The sequence below is a fragment of the Suricata suricatta genome, chromosome 5, assembly GCF_006229205.1.
Source record: "Suricata suricatta isolate VVHF042 chromosome 5, meerkat_22Aug2017_6uvM2_HiC, whole genome shotgun sequence".
Taxonomy (NCBI): Eukaryota; Metazoa; Chordata; class Mammalia; order Carnivora; family Herpestidae; genus Suricata; species Suricata suricatta.
In genome coordinates, this window is record NC_043704.1 from 439,988 (window position 1) to 452,079 (window position 12,092).

Here is a 12,092-nt window from a genome sequence, read left to right on the forward strand (position 1 = left end):
CATTCTCGTGAAAGAACCGCAGCGCCAAGAGCTGTTCGCCCTGCCACCGAGAACCAGCCCCCTGGCTCCAGGCAGGCTCGGGAGCGCCACGGGCCCGCCTCGGTACCCCGAGCGAGTCCAAGTGGGGACACGGTAGGTCCAGTGGGAAATGCACTTTCATGTTTTTGAAATGGATTCATGGGAGAAACCAAATTCTCAGACTTGAGGTAGCCCTGGTTTGGGGACCAAGAAGAGTTTCTGAAAGGTTGTTTTATTGCCACGGCCTCGGCATCGTTCCCTGTGCCGTTGTCTGCACTGCTGGATGGCGGCCGGAGGCTGGCTCGGCGGGCCTGCATGGTCTGCTCCCATGATGCCCCGGGCCCGTGAACAGCTCTGAATGGTCTGTGCCGCCTCCCGGGTTATAATATTCAGAGGATAAGGCAGGAAACACAGGAAAGACATGGAATGTAGGCCTCGGGAAAGAGGCCTGAGGCAGAGTCCACGGGCACAGCTCGGAGCCCTGCCTGGAGCCGGGGCTGCGCCGCCTCGGGCGAGGGCGGGGCCGGAGATGTCCGCTGCGGGTGTCCTGGGCTTTGCGGCCACCCTAAGGCTCAGCCTTGTGTCTCCCCTCAGAAAGGTGGCGGGCCACAGCACTCTTGAGGGGTAAGTGGGGACCGGATTCGACACGGTTCCCGCAGGAAGGAGGGTGAAGGGCAGCCCGGGTGGGCTTTCCCGGAGCTGCACAGGCAGCCTCTCGCCGAAGGCAGAACCCCAAGGCGGACGGAGCCCCGCGCTCCCGCTCTCCATTCTAGGAGTTTAGAACTATTTTCTCTGCGGTATGAAAATAACACGTCTGCTGGGTTCCAAATGAAGACACGAATGGACATTGCTTTTCAGACTTTGTCACTTTTGCACCCCACAGGGCGGAGGTGACCAGCAGGGCTCTCAGTTTGGGGGTGTCCCTGATCCTCAGGGCCCTCCGCATGGTGTCGCTGGGCGCTGGGGTCCCTCAGGGGCCACTCACGTCTTGCGCCTCCGGCCGTGTCAGAAGAGGCCCCTGCTTAGGGGCTGGAGCCTGGTCCCAGTGCGCCGGCTCAGCTCCTCAAGAACCTGCTTCTCCTTCAGGTACATCTGAAAGAGAGGGACCGGAACTGGCCGAGTGCCCCCCAGCGCCTGGCCCAGAGGCGCCCTCTGGGGGAAGCCCGTGGCACGAATTCAAAGTGCAGGACCCGGCTCTGCTCACCCCCCCGCCCAGCACTGTGCACAGGGCGGGCGGACCTGCTGCCTGAGGTGACGGGAGGGGGCGGCAGGAGGGACCGTGGGCCAGGGACTGAAGCAGTGGTCCTGGGTGAAAGAGGAGCCCCTGCCTGGGGCTGCAGAACAGGCCGGACCAGGCAGCTGGGCCCAGGACACATGGGAGGGGGGCAAGGGGGGACAGCCCCTCCCAAGATGCGGCCAGAGGGGGCGCGAAGGGGCCACAGCAGGGTCAGCCTCTGACTTGGAGGGGAAGCCGGGCCGGGGTTGGAGAGGGGGACCCAGCCTGAGACAGGCTGGATGTGAGGACAGCTCTATCAAGGACTCTTGAAACTGAAAACGTTTTTTGATGCCTTCCAGAGAACCCAATTGTTTGACTGCAAACGTAATGTGAGTTTATTAAAAACAGTATGGACAAGTACCAACATGCACCCTTACACATGGGGTAGATACTGGCACTTCTGAAGGAAGCAGATGGCTACCTAACTTCACACAGCAGGCCTCTGTTGGAGGCCGCATGATTCGAGTCCCCAACTGACCAATATCATCACAATTGCTCTTGTAGAGATTTTTTAACTTTAAACCATGAGAGTTTTATTAGATTTATAGAATTTGGTCTCTCTGCTCAGACCTTCCTTTCAACAATGAGTAAGTAATACAGTTAGTAGCATTTGGGGAGCCCAATATTTGAAACAGACACTGTTAGTCTTTTTTTGTGAAATAGGCATTTATATAATTTCTTAATTTACTGCCTTCTTTTTGTTTGTTTTTTTACACATTTGGTTTTCGTACTTGACTGCCAGAGGCGGCTTGGGCAGTCCGGTCCTTGGTGCACCCTCTTGTGCAAGCCGGAGGACCAGCGGACAGCTCCTACCTTCTGCCACTCAGCCTGTGTGCTGTGTGTGAAGCCCAGCAGATGACAGAGTCCATGGGTGGCAGTCACCTGTCAGAAAAATTAAAAGGCTGTTTCAGGGACTGACTGTGAGCAGGCCACGCACCAGGGGAGGAGGGGCAGGGAAGGCAGGGAGAACTCAGCCCACACGTGGTGGGAGGTTAGGAACCCAGGGCTGGAGGTCACCCGGGGCTGTGAGGGGGTCCTACGTGCGGCGGAGCACCAGCCAGGAGGAGAGTGGCCCAGCCTGGCCCTGTTGCGGGGGGATGAGAGCCATGGGCGCAGCGGGCTGGCCCCCCACCGCAGGTACTGGAATCTCGGGGTTGGGGGTTGGGCTGTGAGCGCATGCCCACAGCAGCCTGCGGGTGTACAGCTGCCGGCCGCAGAGACCCTGGGGCCAAACCCCATGCTAAGCAGTCTGTGCCAGGGCTCCTGCTCCCAGAAAGTCCACCCTCGCCCCAGAAAGCAGGCCCCCAACACCTGTCACAACGGCTCCTGCTGAAATCTCTGCTTCAAATCACACAGAAGCTCCGGGTTCCCCTAGAGATAGTTCAGGGGCTGTTTGGCCAAAGGAAAACACCTCAATCGAATCCACGGGAAGTTAAAATGCTATCGCTCCTAGAACCACCCTCCTTTCCTTGCATCAAGCTGAGGAGAGTGGGATCCGAAGGTCCTGGAGGCCGTGATCCCACCCGCTCCGACAGTTCAGTAAGGAGCTTACTCAGCAGGTCCGAGTTAGCTAAACAGCCTGCTGAGCTCCAGACATACAAGCTACAAACAAGGCCGCTCTGGGAGCCCCCGCCACGGCCCCCGTCCTCTCCTCTCACCCAGCACTGCTCGGCTTAGGCTCCCCCTTCTCTGCGAGATGACGAGAGAGGGTGCTGCCCCTGCTCATAGGTGTCCCTCCCCCAATAACCCTTGTCCCGTACAGGAGACAGTGTGGGTGCAGGTGCCCCATCCATGATCTCTTCCCAGGGCCAGGTGAAGGACACGGCGATGGTGCCGGGGCCAGCCCGCGGTCGCACTCACGGTCAGGATGTCGTAGTAATCCTCATTCCCTTGGCACTGCTGGAAGATGTACTCCACTCCTAGGAAAATGTCACCCAGATTGTAGTCGTCTGGAAAATCAGGCTGGGGAAGTTCACCTGCTTTCACATTCTGTAGAAGAGGGAATACAGACACGGAGAGCCCGACCTCAGGAGCGCTGACCTGACAACAGCCCACACACTTGGTCTGGAAGGCCCCTCCTCGTCAGTCCCAAGGTGGGGGAGGCACACTAGAGCCCCTGTTTACTAGTGACTTCAGATGTCTCCGATGTGGAGAACAAAGGCAATAGAAACATTTCCTTACAACGTACAGTCCATTGACCAGCCCTGGAATCCGGCAGACCTCCCTCTAGGAGCTTAGCTGCCTCCATGAAGACGCTTTGCTGGGGGCAAAAGGCGACCTTAACCTGACCCTCAGGATCCTGTAAGTCTTCTTTCAACGAATAGAAATTCCTTCGGAGGGGCGCCTGGGGGGCTCAGTCGGTTAGGCGTCCGACTTCAGCCCAGGTCATGCTCTCACAGCTCATGAGTTCAAGCACCACACTGGGCTCTGTGCTGACGGCCCAGAGCCTGGATCCCGTCTCAGAGTCTGTGTTACCCTCTCTCTCTGCCCCTCCCCAGCTCGCACTCTGTCTCTCGAAAAAAAACCTCAAAAAAAAAAAAAAAGGTAATTCCTTTAGAAACCTCCTTTATCTCTAGCCCCCAAGATGCAGGTTAGCCATCACCTTCCAAGCATATGGTCCCCTGATAGGAATCTGAAGGTTCTCATGAGGAAGGTTTTACTAGACAAAAGTAAATTAACTTCTTCTTAGAACAGCTAACTCCCTCAGGGCCCTGGAAACCTCCTTTCCAAGATTCCTTGGAAGTTTCTGCTGTTCTTGACCCTCTCCCGACTTTAAAGTATCAAACCAGTCACCCCTCCCAACCCTAGCACAGCTCTTCCTGCCCACGGGTCCTGTCCCCGGGCTTTAATAAAACCACCTTTTTGCACCAAAGATGCCACAAGAATTCTTTCTTGGCTGCCAGCTCTGAACCCCAACATTCCCATCTTTTCCACCTCATTGAACGACTTACTTTCCTTCTCTTTCACTCTTTCCAGGGCACAATCACACAAATCCACATCAGTCCAATTTTCTGTTCTGTTTATTTTGTCCTTAACAGTCTTCTAGATTTTCCAACATAAAACCAAAAAACCCAGTCCATTAATCTGAGGCCTGTTCACACTAAGGTAGTCACCTGTGGATGGATATTTAGGGTGTTAAGGATGTCTCCTCCCTATCAGGAAAAAATATCAAGTGAACATTTAAAACTTTTATAACATTTTATTTTCTTTGTTTTCTTGCTTTATGTTCCTTAAATGTGACACTGGTGGATTAGAGTACTCGTATGTTTCAAACGCTCTTCAAGTACATTCAAGGACCATTTCCAAAAAGGTCCCTCCAATTTATGCTGCGACTAACAATGTGGGGAGCTTTGAATGAGGCTTACATGATGTAGATGATAACCTAATCACTATCTTTTAAAATAAAAAAAATTTTTTTATTTTTGAGAGAGAGAGAGAGCGAGCGTGAGCAGGGGAGGGGCAGAGAGAGAGGGAGACCTAGAATCTGAAGACAGGCTCCAGGCTCTGAGAGGCCAGCACGGAGCCTGATGCGAGGCTTGAACCCACGAACCGTGAGATCATAACCTGAGCCGAAGCCGGATGCTCAACCGACTGAGCCCCCCAGGTGCCCCATCACTATCTCTTATTGTTGAAAATATGTTTTCAGGGGCGCCTGTGTGACCTAGTTGGTTAAGCATCTGACTTTGGTTCAGGTCATGATCTCACGGTTCGTGGGTTTGAGTCCCACGTCAGGCTTTGTGCTGACAGCTCAGAGCCAGGAGCCTGCCTTGGATTCTGTGTCTCCCTCTCTCTCTCTGTCCCTCCTCTGTTTGCATTCTCTTGATCTCTCTCTCTCAAAGAATAAACAAAGAAAATATTTTTTGTTATTTTACATTTTCAATGAAAAATTCAGTGTTATTTAAATATTTCAACACTACATACTTGTTACTGTAGCACAGACTGCAGAAGCGCTCCCCTTCGAACTCACACAATGGGGTGGACCGATCACTTTTTCTCCCTGGCTAATGGGTACTGGTCAACAGGAGATGGCCATGCTGTACTCTACTCCTGTGTACACTGTATTTCTTTTTAATTCTTTAGATGTTTATTTATTTATTTTGAGAGACAGTGCAAGCAGTGTAAAGGCAGAGAGAGAAGGAAAAAGAGAGAGAGGGGAATCCCAAGCAGGCTCCATGCTGTCAGCAAATAGCCCAACGAGGGACCCAAACTCACAAACCTGTGAGATCATGATCTGAGCCAAATCAAGAGTCAGACGCTTAACTGACTGAGCCACCCAGGCTTCCCTCATGTGTATATTTTAAAGTTTTCTTTTTTGTTGTTGTTTATTCGTTTATTTATTTAGAGACAGAGTGAGAGCAGGGGAGGGGCAGAGAGAAAAAATCCCAAGCAGTCTCCAAGAGGCGAGATCTTGACCTGAACCAAAGTCAAGAGTTGGACTCCTAACTGAATGAGCCATCCAGGTGCTCCTATTTTAAAGTTTTCAAAACAAAACTTAAAAATCAGAGTATTTACACCAGAAGGTAGGCCAGACAAGAGCATACTTGTTACCTCATGAAATGGAAAGGAAAGCACATCTGTTGGCAGATTTTTCTCTCTGTAGATTCTATTAATGTGCTGGATACTCTTGTTGTCAACACAGATGATGGCCAGGTCGAATTTCTGCACCCCCAATATACTCCTCACAATCTCCATCTTCTTGCGAAGAGGCGCTCTCCTGATGGGGACAGCTCGTTGCAGATTCCTAAGCACCAAACTCATTTTCAGAATAACATGGCTCCTTAAAAATGATTAAAAAGGAGCTTGTGGTCAGAGTTTCAAAGAAGACAAACCAGTTACTGAAAGTGTAAATAAATTATACACATACACACACCCCATTTTATTTGGTGAAATTCACTAAAAACATTAAGGGAATTTATATTTTACCATAAGGGAGACATAATAATGAGGGAATATAATAGGAAGTCCTAGAGTCAGGCCTGCCAGAGCGGGTAACAACCGTAGGTGGGAAATCACGACCTGCAGCCAGGAAGGTGCTGTCAATAATGAAGGGGAGGGGGGTGCGGTGAGGAGGTGGAGGAAGAACAGGGTGAGTTGTGGGGTGGTGTGGGGGAGGGCTTAGGGGTGTACAGGGTGGAGGGACGGGGAGGTGTAGGGTGGTACAGGGTGGCGGCGAGCGTGGAAGACTGCTGTGGGGAGGTGTGTGTGACGGGAGGGGGAGAAGTAGGGCCGAAGGCCGTGAACCCTGGTGGGTTGGGGGCTTCCGAGGGACCGCTCAGCGTGGGCCCCGAAGCTCCGGACGCAGACCCGGGGCAGCACGCGGGGTGCGAACGACGCCGCACTTTGGAGAGAGGAAGCCACCGGCTCACGTACCAGGTTCGAAGCCAGCAGAGCCCCGTCGGGTTCCGGGGCGCCGGCAGCACTCCGGCAGTCCGGCAGGAGGGCGGAACCAGAGTGCGGCGGTGCGGGTGTGGGGCCGAGCCGCGCGAAAGGACCGGAAGTTGGTCCGTTGCGTTTTCTTTCCGCCGCGCGCCCCGGAGGCCTGGTTCCGGCGGCCGCGGTCCGGGTCTGCGCCTCCAGCCGGGCGCCGAGGGCCCCGGGGGCGGCGGTCTCCGAGGCCCTGAGCCGGATGGTGAGCGCGGCGCGGGCCCGACCCGGGCGGAGGCCTCTTCCTTCCCCTGCGCCCCCCCCTCCCCGCCCTTGTAGTCCGGGGCGGGACTTTCTCCGGTTGCGCGGCCGCCGTTCCCGGACCTTCCCGGGCCTGGGGACGGCCTCTCTGCCGGGGCACTCGTCCTTTGGGCGGTTCCTGGGTCCTCGCAGGTATGGCAACACAATTTATTTCTGTATCTGGGAGGAGCATTTAGTGTTCTGGTTACTGGGAGAAAATTAGAAAACACTGAAACACTCATGTTCTTAGCAGCGTCACGTCGTAGTTTTCTGGCTATGGAGATTTGAAGGAGTTCGGAGGAACTCTTTTTAGAAAGTTGCTATTTGAGGTTTTTCGTGAATTTACCAATTCAGTAAGATGCATTGATTTTTTTCTTTAATCTGAAGCGTCACACTTGAAGTCTCAGTTATGAAGTAATTTATTTTTTCCACCCTCTACCCCAGCCCCTCCCTCTAAACCTCCCACGGGGGTCTCAGAAAATAATACCTAGCCCTTTGATTTGCCCGGTTTTTAATTACCCTTACAACATGACATGTGACTAAAAATTCTCTTCCTAGGCTTCCGACAGGACATGACTGTGATGACCTGAGTTTTTGCCTTCCAGTTTATCGTGAAGATGAAGGGGAGCTTCCTAGTTGAGCAGACCGTTTAAAGAACAACAACTTGCTACACATAGTATTCACTACCCTGGATCAGAAGATGAACCCAACTAATCCTTTCAGTGGGCAGCCGCCTGGGGTTTTTCCAGCATCTTCCAGCAGTGCCATAGGAACATTTCAGGCTAAGCCGCCATTTCGATTTGGTCAGCCCTCGCCTTTTGGACAGAACAATACGTTATCTGGGAAAACTTCAGGATTTTCGCAGGTACCCAGCTTTCCAGCATCTCCCGGAGTAAATCATTCTTCTTCAGCACAAGCATTAGGATTCTCCCCGACCTCAAATGTTGGACTTTTTTCAGGACTTGACCACACTCCAGCCTTTGTAGCTGCCTCTGGGCCTTCAAGTTCATGTGTGTCTGGAAACCCTGGATTTAGTTTTAAATCGCCCAACTTTGGGACTTTCCCAAGTACTTCTACATTTGGATCAGAAACTGGCGAAATAGCAAGCTCTGGCTTTGCGAAAACAGAATTTACCTTTAAACCTCTGGAAAAGTCCGTGTTCAGACCGATATTGGGAGCTGAATCTGAGCCAGAGAAAACTCAGAGCCAAATTACTTCTGGATTTTTCACATTTTCTCACCCAATTAGTAGTGGACCTGGGGGACTGGCACCATTTCCTTTTTCTCAGGTGACAAGTAGTTCAGCTACCAATTCAAATTTCACCTTTTCAAAGCCAGTTAACAGTAATAATTCGTCATCTGCCTTTACCTCTGCTTTGTCAAACCAAAATGTAGAGGAAGAGAAGAGAGGCCCTAAATCCCTGTTTGGAAGTTCTAATAGTAGCTTCACGAGCTTCCCCATATCTTCTGGGTCTTTGGGAGAACCCTTCACAGTCAGCAAAACAGGTGTCAGACAAGGAGGTGAAGAAGGCGTATCCCAGATGGAGCCGCTTCCCACCCTCATGAAAGGACTGAAAAGGAAGGAGGACCAGGATCGCTCCCCACGGAGACACGTCCACGATGCCACAGAAGACGTGGACGCTCTGTCGAGGGGGGATCATCCTCCAGATAAACGGCCTGTCCGCCTGAATCGGCCTCGGGGAGGCACCTTGTTTGGTCGGACGATACAGGATGTCTTCAAAAGCAATAAAGAAGTAGGTCGTCTTGGCAATAAGGAATGTAAAAAGGAAGTTGGCTGTACTGAGTCCGGGGAAAATGACCCCGTGGCCATCCCAGGAGGGAGTCCGGCTCTCCCGGCACCTTCCCGGCTCCCAGGTGTGAATAAGGAGGAAGAAGCTGAAAGTAGAGATAAAAAAGAAGGTGAGCTCCAAAAACGTGTGCCATGCAGTAAGTGCTGCTGCACGGTCTTGGTAAATTTCCCTGAGTCTTAGTTTAATGTTTCTGGTAAATTTCCTGTAAATGTTAGAAATTCTGACCTACTAAGAAAATGTCTTCCATCTACGAACATTTACTTTGCTCTTACATAGTTGATGCTTCCTATTTGAAATGTGACATCTGCTGCATTTTTGTGCCTGTTCTCTTTTCCCTAGATTCTCTAAGGGGAACGCCTGGGCGTCAGAGTAAAAGAAGCGAGAGCACAGACAGTCTTGGAGGCTTGTCCCCTGCTGAAATCACAGCGATCCAGTGCAAGAACATCCCTGACTATCTCAATGACAGAGCCGTTCTGGAGAAATACTTCGGTAAAATTGCTAGAGTGCAGCGCGTCTATACCAGACGCAGCAAAAAGCTTGCGGTGGTGCATTTTTTTGATCATGTGAGTATTTCCAACAAATGTAATGTGCACGAAAAAGTTTGAGTGACGTTTGTCACTTTAAAACCTAGTTTTTATTTTATTTTGTTTTTCATTTTTTTATGTTTATTTTTTGTAAGAGAGAGACACACAGTGCAAGTAGGGTGTTGGGGGAGCAGGCAGAGAGAGAGACACACAGAATCCAAATCGCGCTTCAGGCTCCGAGCTGTCAGCACAGAGCCCGACCTGGGGCTCGAACCCACGAACTGTGAGGTCATGACCTGAGCTGAGTTGGACACCTCACTGACTGAACCACCCAGGTGCCCCGTTAAAACTTATTTTTTAATCTATCAGTTACTTTGTTAGAATTTGGACAAGTACTTAGATATCTTATTCTTTACTTGGCTGTATAATCACATAGGATTTTTTCAAAATTGAGTTTTTTTGGTTTTGATTTGTTTTACTTGGTCATAGTACATAATCACTGCAAACATTTCAACAAGGCAGAAAAAGTAAAATCCCGTTAGAACCCCTCCTCCAGGGTAACTGACGTTACTTATTTGGCTTATACCTTGACTTTCAATACGCGTATAAGCACACATATGCATAAGGCATTGGCTGTAGGGTGTGTGCATGTAGGGACTGTTCACATTATGTTGCTTTATGTTTTTATTTTTTCTGATTTTTCTTGTGGGGAAAAGTAAGTTCTATAGAATTTGTAAAGTGGAAAGCATGTTTTCATATTTTTTTAAAGTGATGGAACTGTAGCCTGTTTACGTAGGGGAAAAAACCAAAAAGTTTATGGGAGGGGGCACAGAATCACCCAGAATTCTCTTTTGTGAGAATGTTTTAGTTAACATCCTTGTGAATATGGGTCATATTGTTGGTACACAAATGGGATCACGCCGCATGTGCTGTTGGTTATCTTTTCAGGTTGTAATCGTCAGTGTTTTCTGAAATCAATAAATAGCCTTGGTTAGAAGAGGATTGTTAAGTGCCCCATGGCTTTCTATCCTGTCTACTTAGCTGGTTACTTTTCTATTTGTGGACATTTTGTGCATGTATTTCTAATTGGTTTATATCCTTTGTTTACGTTCCTGAGAGTGGAAGTTCTGTACCCAAATACTTGCAGAGCGTTAGAGCTTTTCCTGTTTATTCCTTTCTGTTTTTTCTTTCAATTCAGTGGCATTAATTACGTTCACAGTGTTGTGCCATCGCCACCATTATCTATTTCTAGAACTTTTTCATCATCCCAAACAGAAACTCTAACCACTCAGCAGTATTTCCCCATTTCTTCCTTCTGCCAGCCCTTGGTGACCTTTAATCTACTCCCTATTTCTAAATTCGCCTGTTCTAGAACTTACATTCAAGGGACTCACAGTCTTTGTCCTGTGTGTGTTGGTCAGCGTCACGTTCTCCGTGTTTGTCCATGTGGTCGTACTTCATTCCTTTTACAGATGAATAATTCCATCTTTATTAATCTGTTGATGGACAGAGGCTGTTTCTGCTTTCTGGCTATTTTGAGTCATGCTGCTGTGAACTCAGTGTGCAAATATTTCCCATCCACCTTCTTGGGTATACACTTAGGAGCGGAAGTGCGGGGTCATATGCGTCGTTTTCCTTTCTGTTTTTGAAGGTATTTGGCTATTGAAATGTACTTTTCTAGCTGAACGCTAAACACTTATGTAATAAATATGTAAATGCCTTGTCATTGGAAGTAGTTCGTTGATACATACAGTGCTGACGTCCCCTGATTACTCTCGTCTCTCCTGTTACCCGGGAGCAAGCACAGTTACCTAGTGTGGTGTGGATCGGTGTATATTTTTCTAGACCTTTTCATGGGTTTGTCTGTGGATATACTAAGATACAGTTGGTTTCCTGATAAACTGTATCCTGCGCATGTCATTCTCTTCCTTTTGTCCGTAAGTGTGACGTGGCGCCCCTTCCATCAGTGCACGTAATTCCCGGATTACTGTGTAGTTACTGGGCGTGCACTCAGGTGGTGAGAGTCACCTCACCAGACGCCAACAGGGTTAGGCTCTGGGTTCTATCGAAGGAGAGTCATTACTTTCCAAAAGAAGAGGTGTCTCCGTGCTCGGGAGGCAGGTCAGGGAGGCGAGGATGTGGCCGCCGTGACCAGGGGCGGACTGTGGTCAGAACACGTCGTGCGTGGAGGCTTCGCTCTGTACACACTTGTACAAAATCTGCTACTGCACTTGAGGTTTTAATCTCATTTCCTTTGGTCTGATGTCCTCTTGCGTTGTGGTGTGTGGACTGTTTCCCTAGGCGTCTGCAGCCCTGGCTAGGAAGAAGGGAAAGAGTCTGCATAAGGACATGGCTGTCTTCTGGCACAAGAAGAAACTGAGTAAGTTGGCCTTCCCCCCGCCGTGGTCTCCGGTGCTCCGTGTGGACGGCCCGCCGAGCTTTCCCGGCACCAGCGCCGCGCTGCCTGTTGGGGATCCTGTGTCTCGGAGTATTTCTTTGGGCTGCTTTGGCATCTCCTGTAACAATTTTGAGAGTGTTACTTTTTCAAACACAAGTAAAATCCAGTGTCAGATGACTTGTGGCTCATAAACTGCGCTCTTCTGCCCTCAGGTCCCAATAAGAAGCCCTTTTCCCTGAAGGAGAAGAAGCCGGGCGAGGGCGCGGCCAGCCAGGGCCCGGAGGACGCGGCCTTCCAGCACTCGCCCCTCGGCAAGCCCGCGGCCAGGGCCGCGGCCGTCGGCCTCCTGAGCAAAAGGTGCGCTGGCTCTCCCTGAGGGCTGTTGCCCCCCCCCCCCCCCCC

At 50.6% G+C, this 12,092-nt stretch overlaps 2 protein-coding genes across 4 annotated transcripts in view; one reads left to right on the forward strand and one right to left on the reverse strand.

Moving 5' to 3' along the window:
* Positions 1–137: 137 nt before the first annotated feature.
* On the reverse strand, positions 138–6,905 carry YBEY (ybeY metalloendoribonuclease). Of its 3 annotated transcripts, none has more exons than XM_029938806.1 (5): positions 6,665–6,866; positions 5,843–6,071; positions 3,155–3,283; positions 2,026–2,176; positions 138–1,110 (listed from the first exon to the last, which is right to left on the reverse strand). In XM_029938806.1, exons 2-5 carry the CDS (start codon positions 6,050–6,052, stop codon positions 1,082–1,084), a joined length of 519 nt encoding a protein of 172 aa, XP_029794666.1. In that variant the 5' UTR covers positions 6,053–6,071; positions 6,665–6,866; the 3' UTR covers positions 138–1,081. The 3 variants fall into 3 exon arrangements, with proteins under 3 accessions (XP_029794666.1, XP_029794667.1, XP_029794668.1); XM_029938807.1 differs by having other exon boundaries at positions 2,108–2,176; positions 6,665–6,835; XM_029938808.1 differs by lacking the exon at positions 138–1,110 and adding an exon at positions 2,606–2,665 and having other exon boundaries at positions 2,098–2,176; positions 6,665–6,905.
* Positions 6,829–12,092, forward strand: part of MCM3AP (minichromosome maintenance complex component 3 associated protein) — a 52,875-nt gene continuing 47,611 nt past the window's right edge. The window contains exons 1-5 of the mRNA XM_029940588.1: positions 6,829–7,111; positions 7,517–8,877; positions 9,108–9,331; positions 11,594–11,672; positions 11,903–12,047. Of these exons, the coding sequence (XP_029796448.1) occupies positions 7,659–8,877; positions 9,108–9,331; positions 11,594–11,672; positions 11,903–12,047 (1,667 nt within the window). The 5' untranslated portion in view covers positions 6,829–7,111; positions 7,517–7,658. The remainder of the gene's footprint in view (positions 7,112–7,516; positions 8,878–9,107; positions 9,332–11,593; positions 11,673–11,902; positions 12,048–12,092) is intronic.